Source organism: Protopterus annectens, chromosome 6.part0 (genome assembly GCF_019279795.1).
Source record: "Protopterus annectens isolate FY-2018-M chromosome 6.part0, PAN1.0, whole genome shotgun sequence".
In the NCBI taxonomy this organism is placed as follows: Eukaryota; Metazoa; Chordata; order Ceratodontiformes; family Protopteridae; genus Protopterus; species Protopterus annectens.
The window spans coordinates 1,999,744,177-1,999,770,442 of NC_056737.1; the positions used below are offsets into that span (position 1 = coordinate 1,999,744,177).

At 39.4% G+C, this 26,266-nt stretch overlaps 1 protein-coding gene across 2 annotated transcripts in view; it reads right to left on the reverse strand.

Annotated features, from left to right (window-relative positions):
• The window catches only part of OSBPL6 (oxysterol binding protein like 6), a 1,023,860-nt gene that overhangs the window by 871,563 nt on the left and 126,031 nt on the right, over positions 1 to 26,266 (reverse strand). For both annotated transcript variants that reach the window (XM_044075314.1, XM_044075313.1), the window contains exon 2: positions 18,433 to 18,700. In XM_044075314.1, the coding sequence (XP_043931249.1) occupies positions 18,433 to 18,534 (102 nt within the window). In that variant the 5' untranslated portion in view covers positions 18,535 to 18,700. The remainder of the gene's footprint in view (positions 1 to 18,432; positions 18,701 to 26,266) is intronic.

Genomic DNA, 26,266 nt, shown 5'->3' on the forward strand with positions numbered 1-26,266 from the left:
TATTTGCTAACATTAGCTAGGACTCTCATGTCATAAACTCTGTCCTTAAATAAGGTGGTGATAAATTTGACCTCATCCAACATATCCTCATATCCTGATGTCATCCTAACAGCTCTAATAAGTTGACCTTTATAAATATTACTAAATGGTTTCCTCGGGTGGTAACTGAAAAATTCCAGGTAGTTGTTCGAAAATGTACTCTTCCTGAAAATTTTTGATTTGAACTGGTTGCCATCTCTAGACACAAAAGTGCCAAGATAGGCCAACCCTTCCAAACTTGTAGAAAAGGTGAATTTTAAAAATTCACTGCTGCTATTGATGAATTCTAGAAATTATGTCAACAAATGCTCACCACCATTCCAAATCATATATATGTCATCTAGGTATCTAATATAATGTTTAATGCATTTCATGAAGTGACTACTAAATATAGTCCTCTCTTCCCATTCAAGCATGACCAAATTGGCATATATGGGAGCACAAGCTGCTCCCATAGCTACGCCTTTGGTCTGCTTGAAATACTCATCCTCAAATAAGATGTAGTTGTGGTCTAGTACCAGTGCCATCATATCAGTGAAAAGACAAGTCATATCCCACTGTATATCTGCATATTTTCTAATGCTAGAAGCAAAGGCCTGCAATCCATCTTACTTCGGTATACATGAGAAAACTTCTATGACATCGATGGTCACAAATATGAGGTCAGGGCTGGTTAAATAAACCGGGTAATTTTTCAAAAATTCCCAAGAGTCCTTGGCTATGTGTGGAATCTTAGCATAAACATGTTTCAAGTAAATATCAATAACCTTACCAATGGGGAAGGTTTTGGACCTACTTCCTGATATAATCGGTCTAAAAGGGAGTGCTTCTAAACTTTTGTGTATTTCAGAAATGCCTACTATAGAGGCTAAGACAGGATAAGCAACTTTTATAAACTTATAGATGTCATCTGTGATCCTGTTATCAATTAAATAATCCTCAATACACATATCAATTTTTTTATAACCTATATTGATTTCATTCAGGGATAACATAGAATAATTACCAAAGCTGTACAACAATTCCTGTATCTTACATGAGTATAAAATACTATCATAAATAACTGCACCGCCCCTTGTCTGGTTTCATAATTCTAATATTACTAGCACTTCTTAATTCCTGAAGCACCCTACGCTCTTCCACTGTTAAAGTAGACCTGATCTGTTGTCCAGCTATCCGTCTGTCTAACTGATAAATCTGTCGAGTCACTACTTTATCAAACAAGGAGATGGTGGGGTGCATAGGGGGTATAAACAAACTCTTCTTTTTAACACTAGGTACAGAAGACTCAGTGAGATGTAAGCTGCCAACAGTTTTTTTGTCTTTAAATAGAATAGCTAAATTTAATTTTCTAACATATCTTTTAATTTCGCAAATACAGTCTACTACATTTAACTTTTTTGTGGGAATATATTTTATCCCCTTAGATAATAAATCAAAATGTCCAATGTTTAATGTGTAATTGGTGTAATTATATATGTTAAAATTCCTGTACGTAAAGGTAATCCCTTCCTGTATAATACCATCCTGTATAATACCAGGGTCTGTTTCCAACACTTCTGCTGTATCCACTGCAATGGCCCTGGACTCAACAAGGCAGGTCCCTATCGCTGTGTCCTGGGATAGGGGTGGAACTGTGAGTTTAACCTGTGTCCCCTTGTCCACCTTCTCTCCCCACCTCTGTGTGGTACATATAAAAAAATCAGAATTATCATGCCTGTCAAAACTGTGTTGTCGATAGGCTTTGTCAGTACCATAATTCTGCTCCCCCCTCTCTTTCTTGTAATTAGAATATTTCTTAGTGTTCTTTTCCCACATATATGCTGTACCCCTTTTGTATTGATCCAAGTCCCTTTGTAGTTTTTTCATCTTACGCTCATAAATTTTAGATATATTGTACTCAGCATTAGAGAACTGCTTGGCATATAAATTCTCCCATTGAGAAAAGAGCAAGTCATTTTTGATGGATGTATTTAACTCTTCTACTTCATGAATTAAATGAACCAACTTCTCATCATTAAATTTCATTAACATAGACATGTAATTAAAACCACATCGATCAAATAAACCATTAAATTCTGCCATAACATTCTCAGTAATGTCAACACCCATAGGTAATTTAAAAAATCTCAGTCCCATAGGGACTACTTTTATAGCTATGCATCTAGAGAGACAAGCATTGTCTAATTTAATGTTATTAATTTGAAACAGTTTCCTCCCTAATTCATAAATCAAATCTTTTAAAGTGCCCTTATCTTTTTCTTTCAACAGATGCAACCTACTACCAACCTCAACACTAGGTGTGTTATCAAAATAACAATTTTTGTCAATAAAAGCTTTAAACAAATCTGTATGCACAGCCTTCTTATGATTACGTGTAAAATTTCCTTCAACATCAATATTGTCCGACATAACATTGTCCACAAAGTCATTATCTTTGTTAACACCCTTGTCCTTGGTAGCATAGGTGTAGTACGATTTCATTCTCTTAGGCTTAGTGCCTATCCGACCATCTTCATCGTTGACTTCTCCAAACGAAAAGTCAAAGGTGAAATCAGGGGTACCTATTTTACTACTGCTCCGTTGAGCTCCTGCAAGTGGGGCAGGCAGAATGTCCAAAGATTTAAAATCAGTACTGACTGTGTTGGCATTGTCTGTACCTTTACCAGTACCTTGCCCATTAGGTATATTAGTGGGGTAGATCGATAAACTAAATTGAATAACAGTATTAATTTGTAAAGTATGTATATATCTGTGTTGGCTTTATTTACCCATCCATCTATTTACTTATATTTTTTTACAAATGTCTTATTAATTATTATAAGTGTGTATTTCTTTATTAAAATTTTTTAGAATCCTTATCAAATTGGCGCCAAACATGTTATTTAAACAGTTGTTTAATCTAATATGGTGTTCTGATGAAGCTTGTTGTTATCAAGTGAAAGCGCTTAACCAGTTTTGGCGTTTTTTTGGTTATAATAAATTCTTTTTTATACTTTTAATTTGTGAATTCGTTTATAAGATAGAAGGTATACTGGACTGGTGTGTTGTCGTTGTAGAGTTGAATTCCCAAAGACACGGAGGCGTCTTTTTTACGAACAGTGCTTTTTGTGCTTTTGTTCCTGTTCTGGGTTTCCTGGTTGCTGCACTGTTCGTGGATTTAGCGTTCCTTGTTGCGCCTCATGGAGTCTGATTGGGAATCCTCAGTAAATTCCACACACAGCCCTGTTAATTTGGAGCTTCAGTCAGTGAAAGCTGAACTGACTGAACTGAAGGGTGAGGTTAACAAACTTACCACCCTACTTAATCATCTTAGCAGTACTTTTTTGGATACAAGCGCAGGTTTTAAAGGGCAGGTTGGCTGCCATAGCTCTCCAGCGGCAGCGTCCAGTTGTAACAGTAAGTATGGTGCAACGCATTTGGTTCGAGGGAATTATAACAGCGGAGTGGAGGACATTAGGTTGTCCAGTTTATCGATGAGGTCAAATTTATCACCACCTTATTTAAGGACAGACGTTATGACATGAGAGTCCTAGCTAATGTTAGCAAATATGTAGTGAGTAATTGGGGGAATCAATATAAACCATTACTGGGGGAAAAATATAACCCCAGGATAGTAACAGATATAGACACATTGGTGGTTAAAAATGTTGAGCATAACAATTTCGATAGAACCTGCATCTTGGAATTTGGAGTGCATGCCGGTAAAATGAAGGAAATATTGATGGACAACTGGCATATAATACTAGTCGATCAAGACATAACTCCTATATTAGGGGGTTCTCCTAGATTTATATACAAGGTAGGTATCAATATAAAATCTATTCTGGAAAAGGGCATAACTATTAAGAAGACCACATTTAATCATACTGCCAAATGTGGTGCATGTAAACAATGTCACACTATATTTCAAGGAAACAAGGTGACATTGAATAATTATAAACATACCAGTATCAATTTTTGTGGGGGTAACTGTCTTACTAAAATGGTGGTATATATTGCGATCTGCAGGACTTGTTTAGGGTTCTACATAGGTAAGACCCAAAGGAGTTTGAACAAGCGTATTTATTCTCACCTTTACAGCATTAGAAAAAAGGATGAAAAAAATGCTTTGTATAGGCATATTAAGCAGTATGGTGAAAATCATTTTTTTAATTTTGGTATAGTGGATATGGTGCAAATTAACAGTAGAGGAGGTGATTTCAACAGCTTGCTACTTTATAAAGAATTATGGTGGCAAATTTACACGGATGCCTCAGTTACACCAGGTCTGAATGATATTATAAATCTATTAAACCTTACTTGGCTTTAAAATAAACAAATATCTTTACAATTGAATAGCAGTATTAATTTGTAAAGTATGTATATATCTGTGTTGGCTTTATTTACCCATCTATTTACTTATATTTTTTTACAAAGGTCTTATTAATTGTTATGTGTGTATTTCTTTAAAATTCTTTAGCATCCTCATCAAATTGGCGCCAAAAATGTTATTTAAACAGTTGTTTAATCTAATATGGTGTTCTGATGAAGCTTGTTGTTATCAAGTGAAAGCGCTTAACCAGTTTTGAGGTTTTTTGGTTATAATAAATTCTTTTTTATACTTTTAATTTGTGAATTTGTTTATAAGATAGAAGGTGTACTGGACTGGTGTGTTATCATTGTAGAGTTGAATTCCCAAAGACACGGAGGCGTCTTTTTTTATGAACGGTGCTTTTTGTGCTTTTGTTCCTGTTCTGGACTTCTCTGAAGTACAGGCTAACACAGAAGGTCTTTGGCTAACGAAGTTCGCAGATGACTGCAAACTAGGAGCCATAATCGAAACTCCTAACGATGTGGACATCCTACAAAAGGGCCTCACTGAGAAAGATGCCTGGTGTCAAAGCCATGGCCTCAAGCTCAATGCCAAAAAGTACATTGTCATCCCCTTTGGTAAAAACTCTGTACTCATGAACTACAACATAGGCGGTAGTATACTTTAACACCGAAAGTGTGATAAGAGACCTTGGGACACAGGTGGACTGTAGTCTCTCCTTTGATAATCACATCACCACAGTAGTCAGGAAATCCTTCTATGTGGCACACCTCATTACAAAATGCTTCTCATCCAGAAAAAAAAGAGGTAATTGTTCCCCTCTACTCATCAACTCCCCTTTTGGTATGTACCTCACAAGACATCTCCAACAACTGGAAAGGCCACAGAAATACCTCACAAAGAGGATTACCGGCCTCAAACAGATGCCCTACGCTGACTGTCTCAAAAAACTCCAGATTTACTCCGTCGCATATCGCCTACTCAGAGGTGATCTCTGCCTAACATACAAAGCTATGTCAAACCCAGAACTGTTGGACATGCTCCACTTAAAGAAATCCCAATCCCTCTGAGCTACATGCTCTAGGAACCTAAACCTTGTCGCCAAAATAAACAGAACATGCCAGAGGGATAGATTCCTGTCCCAGAGACTTCCCATTCTCTGAAATAAACTACCTATCTATATCAAACAAAGCTCCTCATTAGCACTCTTCAAGAAAAATCTTGATGATTGGATGGGAAATAGGAAATTCACCCCGGGGATCACCTCTGTGGCTCTGCTCGACAGTGGCACAGGAAAATAATTTTCTTGGGTGGCAAAAGCCAGGATGCCTTTTTGGCTGGGCTTGTATGGGCCCCAGGGCCGATAGCCTAGTACCTATCTATGAACCTATGAACCTAAGAATCTCTAAATACTATATATTTATATAGTGGAGATTTCACTGTGTAATCTTTACTAAATGAAACATGACTGCAAAAAAATCAAAGTTTTATCATAATTATTCCTAAATATTTCACCATATCATTAGAAATATACAAGATACTGTATCAAAATAACTAATTTATTAATTTATAGGAATGTTACTATAAAAAGATTTCCAAAACACTTTTTAAGAACTTAACATATGCCTGTATGCACAACTATGTGTGTAAATTTAATTTAAATCAAGCTGTAAAAAGGGGTTAGATATTTAAGCATTGTAGTGATGTCACCTATCATATGGTAATCTGCAGATCTGGCTATACGGGCTGAGCTTTAGGCTGGTTGTAAAAATGTTTAATAATATGGGAATGATGACAGGCCCACTTTCCTAAAAAACTCCACTAATCACATTAACGCAGTCTGAAAATGCCTTTAATTGTGAACCTTTGTTTTCTTTGTGCTAGGCACTTTATTACCCACTTGATTATGTGTTGATTTACTACATGGAAAATAGAACTTTAATTATTTCCTCATATGGTATGAAGCAAAACTTTACCCATATCCACTAATATGGCCAAACTACTTAATCCTACAGTCATGTTTTACTTCCTGACTCAAAACAGTTATCCATATTTGCTCATGTTTTATTTCCTAACTCAAAATAGTCAGCCATATTTATTAAACCTAATTTTCCAGATATAAAGTTATACTTTTAAATGTGGGTTACTGAAGAATATTTAAAACCTTTGGTCAATAACTGAAGTGAAACACATAAAAAGCTCACAGTGTCCATAGCAGGGAAAAAACAAATGAAATATCTCAAAAACATGAGACTACCACATAACTAATAAATATGTAAAGTTTAATAGAAAATTACGTTCTAAAAGGTTAAGGGTTTTCATCCTTCTAATGCCAGGGCTTGATCAGAACCATGAAAAAAACACTTTGAACTCAATTTAACTGTTAAAACCTCCAGTCATATGATTTTTAAAATCTTATTGTCATCAAGCAATTAATTTACAAGGTATAAAAAGATACAAAACTAAAATATACTGCAAACTTGATAAACCAAAAATTGTGTAAAACAGACTTACTAGCATCAAATTTAGCTGTAAAAGTAAAAAAATGTTAAATTTCACAAAAAAACTGTGCAAGTTATCTTAACATTAATGAAGTGTTTTAAAGCATTTATGTCTTTGAAAAAACATTATACTTGCTGTTAAAAAACTTAAAATAAAAATGTGCATGTGTTAATGTTTCTATAGCTTAGTAGATCTAAGCTTTAAAACAGGTGCTATAGAAACATGTTCATTAAGTCCAGGAAAAGTAGCAGCATTAAGTTTGAACTGCCACATTAATTATTTGTACTCGATCAGAGTTTCCCACTGCCTCCCCTCATTCATTTAAAGATACCTCTTCCAAAATCCAAAATACATTTTTTTAAAGTTAAAACAGTTTTGTGTGTGTTTAGAAAGAGAATTATTAATATTACATTTTAAGACATCATAGTTGTATTCGTAAATTCGTTTACAGAGGTGTCTCTTCATTTTACCAACATAAAAACATCGGGAGCTTCAGCACAGTTCTGTCTATATTACCCATTTTGTGGCACAATTGCCTTTGGCGAAAGGCACCTTAACAGTATTAGAACTGTTTATAGTTAAAGATGCATTCTCCAAAATGAAACCACACTGATTGCATAAGCCACACTTCAGTGTACCTGTCACTTGGCTGAATTGGTGTGTTCTATTTTGGTTTTCTAATAAGTTTTTAAGATTCCTGCTTGTCTTGAAAATAAAATTATGGATTTCCCACACGTTTCTGCAAATTTCATTGTCTGTTTTGAAAATATTCCAATTGTTTTTTATGATGTCCTTTATTGGTTTGTTTTCACTGTTATATTTAATTATTAAAGCTTTAGAAAATTATCTTCTGCAATGGTGTTAGTGGTCTTTAGAGAATTATACCATAGCAAAAATGTCATATCCAACTTCTTCTCTGATTTGCTAAGAAAATACATAAGATATTCCCTATCTTTAAATATACTCATACCTCTGAATCTGGAAACATCAAAAATTTGAACACAGGCCCATGAAAAGTAGGTACAACTGGTCAAATATGTAACTCCACCCACCCCACCGGAATTGTGGGATACTAACATTCAAATGCAAATTGAAGAACAGACAAATATTAATCACAAAATATAACCAGAACAATAGTGTTTTATTTATATCAGCACTTGAGCTTGTATCAAAATTTCAACTTATATAAAACTAAAATGCCATTTTCTTTTATAAAAATAAAATTAACTGCTAGTAACCTGTTATTCTAACAACATTCTAAGTTTATTAGAACTATATTTTAAATCTGTCCTTATTTTTGGATCTTAGCCCCCAATTTATTTAAGGCTTTATCCAGATGTCATGTATTATAGTTAAGAGGTATGAAATTGACTGATAATTTTCAGGCATTGATAAATTTGCATTCATGAAATGAATATGCTGTGAAAAAATCTTGAACTAAAGTCAGTAATCCTGATTCAGTCACTGTATTTAATGGTTATTCTGGTTTAGATGACAAACCTCCTAAAGGAGGTAGAAAAAAGTACAGTTGTGTACACTTGCCATAAATGTAGATTTTCGAGTGTATTCACTGTTGCAGTCATCACCTGTGGGTTATCCCTGCTGTGGTAGCCCTTGGCCAGCCCAAATACCAGAGTCAATTTTTTTTGAGTTGTCTGCCGCCGCCTGTAGTCTGATGTCAGGTCGTCAGTGCTATAAAGCAAGGCAGCCAACGTCATTACATCAGTTTTTATTGCCCTAACCCATCAGAAGAACAAGGAAATAAGGTAAAGTGTTTCTGGTGGTTAAAAGCTAGGGAAAGAGGATATAAGGGGGATGGAGGGAGAGAAACCAGGACTGCAACAGTGAATACACTCGAACATCTACATTTATGGTAAGTGCACACAACTGTACTATGTTCTTTGTATTTCACTGTTGCAGTCATCACCTGTGGGAGGATTCCCAAAGCTAAAGAGAGGGGTGGAATGACAGGTTAGACCCCTAGGCATGGGTCAGGAAGCCCTGCAGAACTGCAGAGGCAAAGCCTGCCCTAGACTTAGAAAAAAGAGGTAGGTGGTAATGCTTTGTAAAGGTATGGACAGTGGTCCAGGTGGCAGCTTACAAGATGTCCCTGGTGGGGACTCCTCTGAAGGAGGCTGTGGAAGTGGAGGCTGCCCTGTGCAATGGGTATGAATAGACTTAGGGTGATTTTCCATGTAGTCTGTAGCAGAAATGGATACAGTGTGATATCCATTTGGAAATGTTTTGTTTGGAAATGGGCTTCCCCTCTGCCCCTGCGGCAAAGCTGACAAGATGCTAGTCTGTTTTTCTGAAGGATTTAGTACTGTTCAGGTAGTATCTGAGTTGTCTGTGCGTGTCTAGTGAGTACAAAATTCTTTCCCCCTTGTTTTGAGGGTTGGGAATGAAGGTGGGTAGATGTATGGCCTGGTTGAGGGTCACATCAGATACCACCTTGGGCATAAATGAAGGATTAGTCCTCAGGGAGACCCTGTCTGAATGGAAAATGATGAAGGGCTCAACAGCCGTGAGTGCCTGAAGTTCTGAACCCTTCTGGCTGAGGTGATAGCTAGTAGCAAAGCAATCTTCCAGGAGAGGTATTTCAATTCTGCTGAAGCAGCAGGTTTGAATGGAGGTAAAGTTAGTTTTTCTAAAACATAATTCAGGTCTCAGGCTGGTGTGGGAGACCTTCTGGGAGGTCTGATATTAGAAGCCCCTTTCAGGAATTGTTTAATCAAAGGATGTGAGAACAGGGGTATGTCTAAATTGAAATGAGCTGAATTGGCTGAGGCATGGATTTTAATAGAAGAGAAGGAGAGGCCACTATTGAGTAACTCGGCTAGGTAGTCCAAGATAAGAGGGATGGAAGGATGTGAGGTACTGCCCTCTCTGGACTGGCTCCAGGAGCAGAATCTTTTCCATTTCCCTGCATAAGAGTTTCTGGTACTTGGCGTTCTGGCCTCTGTGATAATGTCCAGGACCTGTTTGCTTAACAGGGACTCCTTGTTTGCTTTTAAAGTATTAGCCAGGCTGAAAGATTGAGAGTCTGCAAGTCTGGGTGCAGTATTCCCCCCCCAACCTGGTCAAGAGGTCTGAGATCAGGGGAAGCTGCCTGAGGGACTGTAAAGTCGGGCTGCGCAGTAAGGGGTACCAATGCTGTCTAGGCCAATCTAGAGCAATAAGGATGGCCTTTGGTCTCTCCTCCCTTATTTTGATCAGTACCTTGGGAATAAGAGGCAGAGGAGGGAAAGCATACACAAAAAGGGTGTTCCAGGGGAAGGTCAAGGCATCCACCTTACAGGCTAGGTGGTGATACTCCCTGGTACAGAATTTTTTCAGCTGGTGGTTGAGGTGCGAAGCAAAGAGATTCACCTCCAGAGTCCCCCATTCTTGAGTGATTTGCAGAAAGATTTTTCTGTGGAGCTACCATTTGTGCGGGTCCATCAAGTTTCTGCTTAGGTGGTCTGCCGGGGTGTTGCTGACCCCTGGTAGGTATTGGGCAATTAGGTGTAGAACCATGGAGGCGGCTGTCAGCCAGAGGTTCATGGCTAGCTTGCACAAAGGGTAAGATTGGGTCCCCCCCTGTTTGTTGATATACCACATTACTGTGGTGGTCTGTTTTTATAAGGAGAACCCCTGGCCTGAGATGGGGTTTGAAGGATGTCAGAGCCTTTTGTGCTGCCATCATTTCTTTCTGATTGATGTGTAAGGGAAGGTGCTGGGCATCCCAAAGACCTTGGGTGCACCTGCCTGCTAGATGAGCACCCCAAGCAATGTCTGAGGTGTCGGTGGTGATGGTCTGGCCGGTAGGGCAGAGGATGAAGGGAAGACCCTTGTTCTTGGCACAGGCCCCTGCCCACCAGAGAAACCTTTATCAGCCCTTATACATTGGATCAGAAGGAGAGAGGTCTCTAGAAGCTGAGTGCTGACACCAAAGGTTCTTCAGATGCCACTGAGGTTTCCTCATGTGAAGCCCGGACAGCAGAATTAGAAGGATGCACGGTGCCATGTACCCCAGGGCTTGCAGGAACTTCCTCACAGTGAGATGACTTCTGGGTAAAGTAGAGGGGCAGGAAGCTCTGCTTTTCTGGGGATAGGAAGGCCATTTGGGATGCTATGTCCAGCAGTGCTCCCAAGAAAATTATCTTCCTGGATGGTGTTTGTTTTGATTTCTTCATGCTGATGGTGAACCCTAGGGAAGTTAGGAGGGTTTTGACAAAGAGAAGGTCCTGGAGCAGCTTTTCTTTGCACTCTGCCTGAATGAGGCAGTCATCCAGATAAGGGTAATTCTGTATATTTCTCTGTCTGCAAAATGCTATGGCCGAGGCTAAGCATTTGGTGAATACTCTGGGTGCAGTAGATAAGCCAAAGGATAGTGCAGAGAACTGAAAGTGTTGTGAGCCTGTTCTGAAGTTGTGGAATTTCCTGCAGGATTCCCTTATGAGGATGTGGATGTAGGCATCTTTTAGGTCTAGGGTCAATAGCCAGGCATTGTTTGTCAGCATAGGCAGCAGCTGCTGCATAGATAGCATTTTGAATCTGAGGCCCACCCGGTAAATGTTCAGAATGGATAGATCCAGGATGGGGCACCAAGTGCCCTCTTTTTTGGGAACAAGGAATAGTCTGGAATAAAAGCCTTTGCCTGTTTGATCTGAGGGGACAGGTTCTATTGTCCCCTGGGATATGAGAGTTTGGAACTGTTTCAATGCCTCTGCCCACTGATTTGAAGGTAAGTCTGGGTACCCTCTTGGAAATGGGATCTCGCTGAAAGAGAATTTGTATCCCTGAAAAATTATCTTTAAGACCAATTGGCCCTTTGTTACAGAAAGCCAATTTTCTTTGCAGAGGGAGAGCCTTCCTCATAGCTTTTGGTGTGTGAAGGGAGGGCAGAGGGGGGAACAGAGCGTCATTGGTGGTTTTGATAATAGAAGGGTGGCTTAGAACTCCCTGCCTTGGGGCAGATGTGGTCCATTGTTTGCTTCTCTGCTGGCCCCGGGATAGGGGCCTGGATGGTCTGTCCCTGTGGGGTTTACCTTGGCCCTGTCTGCTAGGTGCAGGGAAGGACCAGTGCTTAGAGGGAAAGTTCCTGCTGAACCTGGGAGGTTGAACCTGAAAGAAATCTGTTACTGTTTGCATAGATTTTGCTTTGTCTTCCATCTTTTTAAGCACCTCTTCTGCTTTTACTTCAAACAAACGGTCCTTATCCAGAGGTGCATCAATTAGTTTAGACTTGACATGATCAGGGAGAGGTTGTTCCTTCAACCATGCATGTCTCCTAATGACAGATCCTGACACTGCTGCTCTGCTAGAGGCTTCTATGGCATCATATCCACAGTGTAATGAGTGCTTGGCCACTCGACAGGTAGAGTTCAGCAAATCTGCTAATTCTTTCGAATTGGCACAGTCAGGAAAGGTTGAAATCTTTAGTTTTAAAAGCTCCAAGGTGTGTTGTTGATATTTTAACATATGGAGCTGACAGTTGAGTGCTCTGACAGATAAGGCTGCAGAGGTATATACTTTTTTACCCCATCTATCCAGAGCTCTGGAATCCTTATCAGAAGGAATAGGATTCTTGGCAGAACTAGTTTAGCTCCTTTGGGTCCCTGTGTAATGACCTCTGGGTCTGCAACAGGATTTCTGTACAGGTATATGTGTCAGGTATAACCTGTCAGGTTTACTGGGAGCAGGTGGTAGGGCATCAGTGGCTAAGCAGGATTCATATTCATGGAAAACATCATCCACCACTTCTAAAATAGGGGGGGATGGCCAGGGGTCTGTGCTGAGGCGGGCCCAGAAACTCTCTAAGTTTTTTCTTAGACTGGGGGAAATCCTGAGATTCCCAATGGAAATGTTCCCTGAGGATGTGAATGGTTTCCCCAAAGGAAAGGTCTTCTGGAGGGGAGGCAGAAGGAATGGATTCCTCTGCATCTGAATCCTCATAAGCAGTCAGAGGTTGTTGTTCCTCTTCAAAATCTGAATAGTCAGATTGCTCAGAATCCTGTTCTGTCATAATTTCTGGAGAAGGGTATCTTTTCCTTTTAGAAGTTGTGGCCTGACTACCCCTGATAAGGGAGATGATTAATCCTCTGCAATTTTAAGCATTTGTGCTTGGGGTGGAAGAACAGGGGCAAGATGGTGGCTAGAAGCAGATTTTCGAGGAGTGGCCTGGCTTCTTGGCCTAAGAGTATCAGTCAGTCTGAGAGAAATGGTAGTTGGATGAGAAGATGTCATTTTTTGTCTAGATTCAATAGTGCGAAAGGCCTCCTTGGAAGCCAGTGCCTGAGTCATGGCTCTGAACACAATCGAGACAGAGACAGCCAAAGGCTCGGAAGACAAAGATTTCTGCAGCATACCAGACTCTGAAAGGGTCTAGGTAGAAGGTTGCATAGATATCAAATCGGGCATCAGGGGCTGCGAAAGCACCTCACTGAATTCCATAGAACTGCTTAGCAGTAGAGTCTTCAGAAGGTTTAGCCTTGTATGGTCTGTCTCTCTCTTTATCTATGCATTTTTTTGGAATGTCCACAGATTGTTGGCTGATGGATGTCATTTCGGAATGCAAACATGGAACACAAAAATACTTGTCTACAATAAGAACTCTACGGCGAATGGTTCTCGCGTTAAAGAGGGCACAGAACCGGCAACGGGGGACGTCACTGTCTAGGCCTAAACAAGTGATGCAGTAAGAATGAAAGTCCTGGTGTGGGATCTGCTTTCCACAGTTGAGGCAATTATTAATTTTTTGGACATCGGTTAGTGCAAGAAAAAAGGGTCCCCAATAGGGTACTTAGCTTTAGACGTTTTCACCTGAAATTGAAACTCTGGTAGCGAATGACCGGCACTTTTGTGGACTGCTTCTGCTACGGGCTCCACGGCAAGAAAGACTGATGTAATGACGTCGGCTGCCTTGCTTTATAGCACTGACGACCTGATGTCGGACTACAGGCAATGGAAGCTGACGCAAAAAAAACATTGATTCTGGTATTTGGGCTGGCCGAGGGCTACCACAGCAGGGATAACCCACAGGTGATGACTGCAACAGTGAAACACAAAGAACATCAGTTCTATCATCATCATTATCATCATCATCAATTCCCCCTTTTCCCATTTTCTACATGGGGTTTGGGTGTTGTGTTGACTGTCGCCATCTCTCTGGATTCAATGCCATGCTCCTGCCTTCTTTGACACTCATACCTGACTATCGTAGATCCTCTCTCACACAATCCCTCTACATCTTTGCTGGATTCCCTCATTTCCTCTTTCCTTCTTCCTACTTGTTCCAAATCTTCTTAACCAGACTGTCCTCTGCTTTTCTGCTCATGTGCCCAAACACCATAATCTGTTCTCTCTGATCTTTTCTGCAACTGGAGTTACTATGGCTTCTGCTCTTATGTCCTCATTTCTTCATCTGTCCCACAGTGTGCATCCTACCAACTGCTCAAGATTTTCATTTCCATCACCTCTAGCATCCTCATCTGCTCTGCCTTTACTGCCCAAGTTTCTGTATAGTAAAGTAGTACAAGTTACACCATTGTTTTGTATACCTTACTTTTCAGCTTCTTTGGCATTCTTCTGTTATACACTACACGTGACTCACTGTGCTGTTTGGCTGCTGCCCCTCTAATTCCATCTTTGACCTCTTCATTCTGACTTCCCTTCTCCTCAACCACCCCACCCAGATACGTGAAGCTATTAACCTCTTCCACTATCTTCTCTTCTGTCTAAATTCTCAGTCTTATATGTACTTAGTTTCATCGCATGTGCCTTCAGTTTTCATTCCATTCCCCTATCCTTTGCTGAAGTTTTTGCACAGAGTCTGCCTGTAATGCCACATCATCTGCATACAGCAACTTTGTTGATCTTTCCCCTCCAACCTGTTTGCTAATGTAATCCAACACCAGTATGAACAGCTCAGAATTGAACTCTGGTGCACACACACTCCCACTAGGAAGAATCCTTCTGTGAGACAAAACACCGTTTGTTCTTGAGTTATGGGGTCCTTGTACGTAGCCTACACTATTTCTACCAATGTTTCTGGGACTTTGAATCATTGCAGTACTGCCTAAATCAGCTTTCTTGGGGCCCTGTCTCATGCTTTCTCCAAGTGTAGGAATTCCCAGTTGGACTCCTTCCTCATCTCTAGCTTCTTCTCAACTAACTGCTTCATTGCAAACACTGAGTCAGTTGTACTGCATCCTGATCTGAATCCAAACTCCTCACCTCCAACCTTACTTTCTACTACTCTGCATATCCATTTATCAATCACCTTCTCCATAACAGTACTATAAATCCATGATAAAGCTGATACTGAACTGTTAATGTGGCAAAGTCACTTAGCTAAGGATAAGCTCTTGAAATAAGAAACCTGCTATCTCTTTCATAAACCTGAGTTTAATACAAGAGTACCACCACAGACAAACCATAACATAACTGAAAAGAGATAAAATCATAGAGTAATTATAAACACTCTCAGACCAGTAATGATGTCAATACATAGAAAATTGAAGAATGCTACAAAGTAAGTTTGAATTATCAGTCAGGGAAAAGCTGACAGGACAGCTTTAAATGACAAGTCTTCACTCTCTGATCATAAAAAATGTTTCACTGATGTAACTATCAATACAAATGATTTCTATAATGAGTATTATCGAACTGCTGTTGCCGCCTCACAGCAAGAGGTTCTCCGGTTTGATTCTTGGCTGGGGTGCCTTCTGTGCGGAGTCTGCATGTCTTCCCTGTGGTCACATGGATTTCCTCCGGGTGCTCTAGTTTCCTCCCACATCCCAAAGACATGCTGTAGGTGGATTGGACACTCTAAATTGGCCCTAGGCATGAGTGTGTGCCTTCTGTGGAAGGTTGGGCATCGGGCTGGCAACTTGACACTGTAAAACTCCACTGCCAATCATGAGCGGACAGGTGATCCACTGTGGCAACCCCTAACCGGGAAAAGCTGAAAGAAGAAGAAGAAGAAGATCAAACTGCTAAGAATGTCATATAAGAACTCAGCCTCTGGCTAGTATCAAAAGTCAATCATAGTGATTTTTTTCTACGCCAATAACTTCAAAAGCAAACGGCAGCATAACCAGTAACTATAGACAGGTAAAATACAATAAGAAGCATGTAAACAGGTTTCTCCTTATCATAAATTGATTGCAGGCCTTCTGAGTTTCAGCATAGAATGTTAGAGCACATACAGAGTTCAGCAGAAATGATAGATATACACATTGTAATCAATATCTTCACAGTACTCAATACCACTGGACATCTAAAGACTTACGTAAGTTCAGTGACATGAACAAGCATTTTCCACATCTATATTAATCCACCACATAGCTCTCAATGAATCAGGGACAAATCTAAATAAAATCAGTGACACTTAGAATATTTCCACTATTAACCTGATACACTGAAAGAACAAGAGAAGGTGAAGTACACATTTTCTGAAATAAAACAAGTTTATAAGTCTAATTATTGTTATTATTCAAGTGTAATTCACCACCTTTTCTCCAAAAGTCACCAGTTTTAAAAGAGATTAAGAGGGACGAGGATGAAGCTAAAATGTGGGTCCAAATCAGGGGCACTTGAGAGGTATGATCCCCCATACCACTTCTAAAAAAAATATACAATTATCTGAAATCTGCGGCAGTCATCACAATTAGTGTTAATTCCTTCAGTTTTAAAATAAAACACCCCTTTTTAAAACCAAACAAGAGGAGTTACAGTATCCCTACACATGACATGAAACTCCAACTCCTGATACCTTTCCGAGAAAAGACAGCACTGTACTCTTGGAGCAGAACATGCCAACAACCTACCTTCATTACTCCAGCTACACACAGCTGACATTGACAAGAGGAAGAAAGTTGATAGCAATCCTACGTTTACTGTCATTATTACAGCTTGATCAAATATAAATAGAGTTTTCTTTGAAATGTAACAGCGGTCTAACAAGTAGGGCACCAGTCAAAAAATGCAGTTCCTACTAACTTACTAACTAAATGATACACTTATTCTACCAACTGTATTAGTTCACTTTCACTTCCACACTTCTGTTTATCCACATATTTCAAGGTGTGTCACATCAGCCTGTGTAATACATCTATTGAATATGTCATTGTTGCATAAAATTCTGTTTTTCCAATAGAAATAAAACTGACAAAAAGGGCACATTTAAATCAATATAAGATGTATACTCTCATCCATACCACTTCTTCCTGCTGGGCACTATACTTTACCTTCAGGAACTCGACTGTCCATGTTTGTCTCAATGGACACTTTAGGTGACACAACTGTACATTTAGCTGCTCCATCACTCATTCAATGATAAGGTCATTTTACAGTAGAAACAAGACGATTCAATGATAGGGAATCTTAAATCAGCTTCCCAAATGCCTAGTTTCCATTGCAGTTCTCTGGAATTAACAATAAAAAACACTCTTTTCTCCAGTTAAAGTGAATGTTTTCCTACATGCTACCCATGATTCATGGGTGGGCTGCAGGTGTAAACAACTGAAGTTTTTTTTTATTTTTTGAAATCTCCCACATCTCTGAGAGTCTGGCAGGCAGTCTGGCACTGCCTCATGAAGCTGATGTCATCACGCACACCCCTGCACATTGATGATATTGTGGGATACGCTGATGATGATGTGAAGACATCAGCCATACTTTAAAAGTGTAAATAAAATAAAAAAATAAATTGGGAATTGAAGGGGTCACTTGGAAATCCATGGCACCCCATTATTTTTCCCGCAAAAGCAGTAAATTTTGAGGAATTTCGTATGTCTGAAAGGTATGAATATACTATACACTTTATCATATTCAACTTTAAAAAGATCTAAACTGGAGTGCATCCTGACCACTCTCACAAGTTGTACTTTAAATAAATTCTTCTTACAAAAAAAAATATAAGTATGTATTGGAAAAAATTGGCCTTCTGAAAATATAGACTCAAAACAATTCTTGTCTGCATTTTTATTTCTTGGAAATTGTTGGTTTCTCTAGTTTGCAGTATATTTTAGTTTCACATCTATTTACAACCTTGCAAATTAATTGCTTGATGATGACAGGATTTTAAAAATCACAAGAATGGATGTTTTAACATTTAAACTAAGTTCAATGATATTTTTCATGGTTTTGCTGAATTCCTGGTGTTAGAAAGGCAAAAACTGCTTAACCTTTTTGATCTTGGTTTTGTACTAAACTTTACATATTTATTATTTATGCAGTAGTCTCATGTTTTAAACATATTCTATTTAGTTTTCTCCTACTATGGACACCATGAGAGCTTTTTATTTGTTTCTAAGTTGATTATGTCGCAGCTCCACAGTCACATGCTCTGCCTTCTTTTCTTAAATAACTGAAGTGAAGTACCTTAAAAAATCTTGCATCAGCTGCCAGACAAGCTGTTAGGCCCACAGTTAATCTCTGTCAAGGGCCTTCTGTTATTCAGAGGAACAATATTTACCTGTTAGTCAGAACTCAGGTATGAAAAGAGACTGATTGATCATTATATGCCTGCACTGAGAGCATTAACTGATTCACCAAAGAGCTATGCTCTGGCTATGAATATCTTATCTTACCTGTCTGCTGTCTCTCAGGGTAGATGATGCGGCTAAAGCACTCCTATGTGATGGAGTTGATGTTTTATGAGCTGGTGACATACTCTTTTCCTCTGAACTCATGGCTACGATTTCGCTAAAGCCCTTCAGAAAATGATAGGCTGCAGGCTTCTTTTAGATAAGCAATCCACAGTGGGGCAAATGAGGAGATGAGATCATCATTCCATTTTTAAGATCACAGTGTCTCGTTACAAATACATCCTGATGACGTAGAAATAATTAAAAAAACCTGAAAGAAAACAAGTAAACAATGATTAATACATAACCTACACATAAAGAAATTACTTATTTTACTGTGTAGTTATATTCAGTCTTTACTTATATCACCTAAAACTAAGCACAGTAAAATGAAATGTAAAATGGTATTCAATGGATTAATCTTACATATATAACAAAACCAGATGATACATATATAGCAGTGTACATCACAACAAGCACTCTCTAAGGAGGGCTGGACCTTGGGCTAGCGACTTGAGCCCTTAAAACCCATAACTGCTACAGAAACAATGAGCGCTGACAGGTGCTCATTGCCTGATGTACCACATGGTGTGTAAACAGTAAAGAGAGAAATTGAGACATCAGAGCAAACACAAAAAGGATGATCTTATGGAATTACTGAATGCAGTATACACTGCCCTTTCAGTTTCCAATTCACAACTTCAAAACCTCAAAGGTAAGTTATGCAATGGCAAGCTAACACTATTTGATGGTCTCCTATTATGTGGTCAAGGCATGGAAATGATCAACAAAGATACAGTGAATCTCCAGACACTGGCCCAACCCAGTTTGGTTTTGTCAAGGGCAGATCTTGCCTTCTCAACCTGGTGGACTTCTTTGAAAAGATAACCAAAGCAACAGATGAGGGAAAAATGGTTCACACTGCCTACCTTGGCCTGGGCAAGGCATTTGCCCCACTAGGGCATTGTTGACAAGCTCAAGAGGTTAGGTCCAAACTCATATGTCACCCAGTGGATAGCCAACTGGCTCACAGATAGGACCTAGGAAGTTGGAATTGGGGAGTCCACTTCTACAAAGAAGCCAGTCACAAGTAGAGTCTGTCAGGGATCAGTCCTAGGACCCCTCTTTTTTGGCATTTACTTCTCTGAACTCAAGGCCAATGTCAATGTTCTCTGGCTGAATAAATTTGCTGATGATTGCAAATTAGGATCTGTCATTGAATCCCACATTGACACAAATGTTCTCCAGAAGGGGCTGACAGACAAACAACTGGTGTTAGAACCATGGACTAAAACTGAATGCCAGGAAATGCATAATAGTATCCTTTGGGAAGTCATCCACCCCCTGGTAACTATCATATTTACAATACACTCCATAGAGTTGACCCAGTAGTCAGGGACTTAGTGACACACATATATAGTAATCTAGCCTTTGACCATCATGTATCTACACTAGTGAGAAAATCATTCTATGTTGCATAACTTATAAACAAAGGTATGGCATCTAAGTCCAAGGAAGTCATTGTTCCACTGTATTTGGCATTCATCAGACCTATCACTGAGTACAATGCCAAACCAGGCATATCCAACAACTGTGATGTCCACAAAGATTCCTCACTAAAAGAATACAGGGTTTAACTAAAATGTCCTATGCAGACCACATCAAGGGCCTGTCCCAGTATTCTGCCTCTTACAGTCTTTTGAGGGGAGATCTATGCCTGGCATACGGGGCATTGTCAGACCCCACTCTGATGGACCTCCTGCATATCCACAAAACAAACAGCACCAGAATTACCCATTCTAAAGATATAAACATTGCCTGTGATATAAATAGGACCTGCTGGACAGACAGGTATGTATCCCAGAGACTACCTGGTCTATGGAACAGGCTCCCCATTCATGTGAAGCAGAGTTCCTCCCTAACTCAATTCAAGTGCATCAATTGGATGGGGAACAGGAAATTCATCCCTGGTTTGGCACCTATATCTCTAACAGACACAGGCAACTTATAAATAGTTCATCCCCCAGGCCCCTGCTTGTAAATGCTTCATCTCCTAAACCCTTGTTTACACAAGGGTATCAGGGCTTGTCAGAGATTTATGAGCCATGGCTAAGCTTAAAAATGGCCCTGTGGTCATTAGCCTAATAAACACTTATAAACCTATGCAAGCTTGACCTGAACAATATTGGAAATGTGGACACCAAAGCTCAGAATACCGAAGACTAGCAGTTTTGAAACTCAGCTTTGCCCTTCTTCCGGACCAAAGTTAGCATTTGTTCCTGGCTCAGGAGTATGGTGTTTTTCGGATTCAGGGTTGCAGCCAACATAGCATATCTTCGGTATTCTGTGTTTTGGCAGTGAGTTTCGGTGTTTCCAGTAGTCAAACTTGCAAACCTCAACCACATGATATGAAACCTATTTTATAACATGCTGAAAAATATTATCCCATGCATTTCCCTAAAATCCATATGACCTTAACTGGCATGATGTGTTAGGTATCCTTACAACTTTTATGAAACTGTAAAAAAAGAACTTTGTATTAACTATGCAAGAAGGCAAGTAGTATATCCTGAATTATTTATCATGTGAGCAACTTTCAAAATGAACAGCATTCATTGTGCATTTGGTTACTTTTAAATTATCAATTAAAAGGGACTAGTAACTATGACAAAATAACCGTTCAATAATCAAACTTCTACAAAATTTGAATCTGTTGCTATTATGTGACAACAATATTTTCATATATATGGTAACTGTGTGGGTGGGCTGATCCTTTAACCTTTTCAGCCACAACTTGACCACAACTGCAACAAAGCAAAGAGAGCATTCTCATTATAATACTTGCTGCATTAACTAAAGAAGAGTATAATACTGGAAATATGCATTCATTTGACTAGTACAGTAGTAGAAAGTTTGTGCAGGAAGAAAGACACATAGAAATGCATAAATCACATTTATTGCTATGTGATCCTCTCAATTTGAAGACCAGTCTCAGCAACAATGATATACTCAGCATTCTCATTCACTGTACATTGACAATAAAATCTACCAGTGCCATGTAAAAATAAAAGAAAATTGTGGAAAGTGTACTTTTGAGTGGGAAAACTGATGTCATACAACATGCATATTCCTATTTAATCTCCTCTCTATATCTGCAACAACAGATATCAATGCAAAAGAATCCATTATGGCAGATATAAGTGAAATAAACTTTTTATCTTCAGTTTACCAGAAAGAGAGAATAATGTATTAGATTTCATTTAATAGTCTGGCTAAAGTCACTATATTGCTATATAAGAGATTACTAGACTTTTTTAAGTAATAAAAACTCATTGGTTCAAATGTTACAAGTCTTGCATTTTCATTTAAGTCTGTAATTTTTCAGATGGAGGATGCCATTTACAGTTTGATGCATGTTTTAGGATCTCTCTGTGACCATCAAATTTAATGTGCCTACTGCATGTAGGATACTTATTTATTTATTTATTACACTTCGATGACCAGGATAGTCCACTGAGCCTGGAAGAGCCCATTTTCAGTGGAGGCCTGGAGAGAAAAGCTCCACAGGATATAGACAATTTTACAATAGTTATACAAAAGTAAATAAAGTAGTAGAACAGTGAAACATACACAGATAATATATAATTTGTTAAAAAAGTCATAACATTCCTAATCCTAGGTAATGATTTACAAAAGTGAGATTCATGTGAGTTTAACACAGTATAAGGACAAAATGATTGACTTCAACAATTGGCTAAGCTTCTGGTGTCATTCAAAGGGGATCCAGTATCTGTCTGGCTGGGACGACATGCTCGACAAACACGATGCTTTGCCAAAGATGGTCTGCACCTGCCACCTCTGGGATTCAGGTTACTGGCTAAAGCTCTTGCCAACCCTATAGTGCCTTTTTTAGGCAAGGTTCACAGGACAAAACCACCACCGTAACAGATACAAGCATGCAAAATCTGAAGGTAATGCTACTCAATGCTAGAAGTCTAAACCTCAAAATGCACTCTTTCGAGGCACTCCTAAAAATGGAGAACATCGATATCTGTGCAGTAACTAAGACATGGATCATGGATCCAGAGAGCACCCCTGCAATACCAGGCTACAACTCTTACCACAATTTTCGGCCACCAAACCACGACCGAAACACTAAAGGTGGAGGAGTGTCCATATTTACCAAGGATATTCACACCTCCAGGCTAGTTGCCCAACACAATGCATCTGAAATTCTCCAGGTGCAACTAACACTAGGTAAGACTGCAATCCAAACTGTAGCTTGCTACAGATCCCCCACCATGCCCCAAGATTCTCACTACACCTTTCTAAACATACTGGAAAATATTAGGATACAACCAAACACCCTAATACTGGGTGATTTCAACTACCCTGCCATTAATTGGGAAAACTACTCGGGTACCAACACCTTTTCACAATGGTTCTTGGAATTCATAAATTCCAGTGTTCTGGATCAACTAATTCATTGTCCCACCAGGGACTCCAATATCCTAGACTTGGTCATTACCAACATGGGAGATAGATGCTCCACACCAGTGGTCACCCCCTCAATGGTCAGGTCTGACCATAAGCTGATCACCCTTGACATCCACATCCCACCCCCACCCCCCAGTAAGGAAACATCCGTAAAAAAACTTCTCCAAAGCCAACTTCATGTTACTCAAGTCAAAAGTGACAAACTTCATGACACCCATGCAGATGGGAGCTGAAAGTTTGACAGCTGAATTCTACACTAAAACACTGTACGAGCACATCCACTTGTGCATGAATCGTGCCATCCCAAACAGAATCAAGATGCTCTCCTCCAAAAAAAGGAAGCCAATCTGGTGGTCACCTACCATAAACAAACTATACAACAGAAGGAAGAAACTGTTGCAGAAAAGAGGAAAATCCCAGGATGCAAAAAACTCCCTTACCAGCCTCAGTAAGAAGCTGAGATCCCTCATGAAATCCTCCAAAGCTAGTTACAAAAATAAAATTGCCAAAGATTCCAAAGATAACCACAAAGCATTCTATAGTTATGCCAAGAATCTAAATGGCAATGCTCAGATCTGCTTTGAGCTACAACAGTGTGTTTTTGTGGTCTTCAGTATTATGCCTTACCATATTTTATATCTTTCTTAGGGCTAATCATGCATTCCCTTTCCTCTTTACTCCCTTTCATATCAACAGTTTTTACTGGTCTAATGGGGGCTGACAGAAAATGGCAAGCTCCTGCATGCTACTGCAGACATATAACTTGGTGCCTGCAGAAGGTAACACCCTCTGTGCTCAGTACCAAAGGTGTTTTCTACAGCCTCATATAATCTACCAGTTCACAACTTTTTTTAGGCCATCTATTTACCACCTGTTCATATTTGTTTCCTTCCGTGGAGCTGTGCTGACCACAATATGTGGAATACAGATACTGGAGCCTTCTGTTGAGATAGATATCTGTCCTTTGATTTGTTAGGTATCTCTAAACCCTTTCATTTGTAAAATGATTAGGTGAAAGCTTATGAAACATTTGTTTGCTATGGCTAGGGTGGTGTTTACTTATGGATGTATCTGCCAGTGCCCTGCATGCATTGTCCTACACTCTCACTAAGCTGCTGAGCTATTCCAGCTATAAAAGTTGGAAAGGGCAGATGGTTTGCAGGGAATTCCTTCGTGTCCTAGTTTGCTCAGATGTGTTCTATAAAGGCATGGCTCTTACATTCAGAGCAGATCTTAAGGCTATATCGCTGGCTTCTGAGTGCTGGTTCAGAATGAATGATTCTTCAGTATGGTCATGTGTTTGACCTTCCTTGATATGAAAAGAAAAGACGTGCAGGAGTTAATACGTATGAGCACATCTTAACAATGAGTTGTACTGCTATTCTTGCTTGTAACATTTCTTACTATACTGGGCAGACCTCCACCTTTTGGGGCTTTGACTTGGTTACTGGGGATGTCTGGGTCTAGTAGATGTTAACAAGCTAATTCCTTAAGTCAAAGGTTTGATTCCGTTAGCCTTTATGTGCCCACTTTATGACTCTGATCTAGTCACTTATAGGCAGAATGCTCTTGGACTGCACTTGACAAACATCTATGTTAATCAGTAATTTGTCCTGGTTAACACTTAGAAACAAATAAACAGGCAAGCAAGAAAACAACTACTACTTCAGCATAATATTGTTTACGTGCAACCTCTGCTGCGAGTCCTCAGTATATTTTAAAATGTAATGCTCTGTACTTAGCACTTCTATACATTAACATGACGGATAGTTTAACTATCTGGTTTATTTACTACAGTTTTTCATTTCATGCTTGTTTTTAATCCAGAGAGCAGAGAGTAACTGGTGGATTTATCCATCTGTACGGAAATCTAGACGTCAGTGGTTGCATGATACATTGAGGGTAGGGTGGCCTAGGCCAGTTTTATTTTTATACTGGCCTTACACCTGAAGAATGAGGCATTTCCTGTATAGTTTACAGACAGTTCCTACTCTCCCTGACCTTGCTAAGTGTCTTTTTGAATGCCATCATATATCAGTTATTTGATGAGCCACTCTGCTGGGAGGTGGTTTTACTTCAGCTGCAGATTGACTCAGACCATTCTTTCCAGGCCTCAGTATTACCATATAAATACCATATAAATACTATATAAATAACAAAGTGTCTCCATGGCTTATCAATGATACTAGACAAAAAATTATTAACAGAAACAAAGCATGGACCTCCTGGAAAACCAACAAATCCCCAAAAGACCAACTCATATATAAACAGTTGAGAAATGATACAAAGAAGTCCATTATGCTAGACAAAAAGAGTTACTACTGTAATCTGCAACAAAAGCACCAAAGCCAACCACAAAAATTCTGGTCAGGCATAAATACACTTCTGCACCCAGGCCAATCAACTACCCTTACCCCCTTAACTACCCTCCAACAACCTCCTACAATTGTTGCCAGAACCTTTAATATTTTCTTTACAGAAACCTTGCAAGCCCTAGCCAGTAAGCTATCACCTAATACCCCAAGCACCACCTATCCCACACCTGATAATACAATCCCCTTTCAGTTTGACCCAGTACCAACATCTTTTTTTAAGTCCCTACTTAAGAAACTGCAACCTACCACACTCTCAGCAGACCTACTACGTGCAGAGTATTTCGAAAAAGCCGCTGATGAACTAGCATACCCCATCTCAATTTTAATCAATAGAACTAGCAACAAAGCATATATCCCCGCCATATGGAAAATCTTCCACATTATTCCACTTCATAAAAGGGGTAATTCCACTGAACTTTCAAATTATAGGCCCATAGCCATCCTGTCTCCCTTGGCTAAAATAATGGAAATATGTATCCACAAGCAATTTCTTGCCTATCTGAATCAAAACTCTCTCCTAGCTACCTCTCAGCATAGATTTAGACCTTGCCATAGTACAACCTCAGCCCTTCTCTCCTTCTCTGACACAGTAAATCTAAACCGTAATAACAACAAGCTCTCCTCAGTCCTCTTCCTAGACCTATCTAAGGCATTTGACATGGTAAACCATCACCTACTCCTAGACACATTAAAATCATTCTCCATAGATAACCAAGCAATCAGCTTGTTTCATTCTTACCTAAATGACAGACAACAAGCTGTACTATGGAAGGATAACCCATCGTCCCTTTTACCAGTCACCCTTGGAGTCCCACAGGGATCTATACTAGGTCCCCTCCTATTCTCCATATTCATTAATGACTTGTATAAAGTCTTCCCAGATGCAACTTTTATTCAGTACGCAGATGACTCCATCCTAATCTGCTCTGCCACCTCCTCCACAGACATACAATCCCTGACCCAAA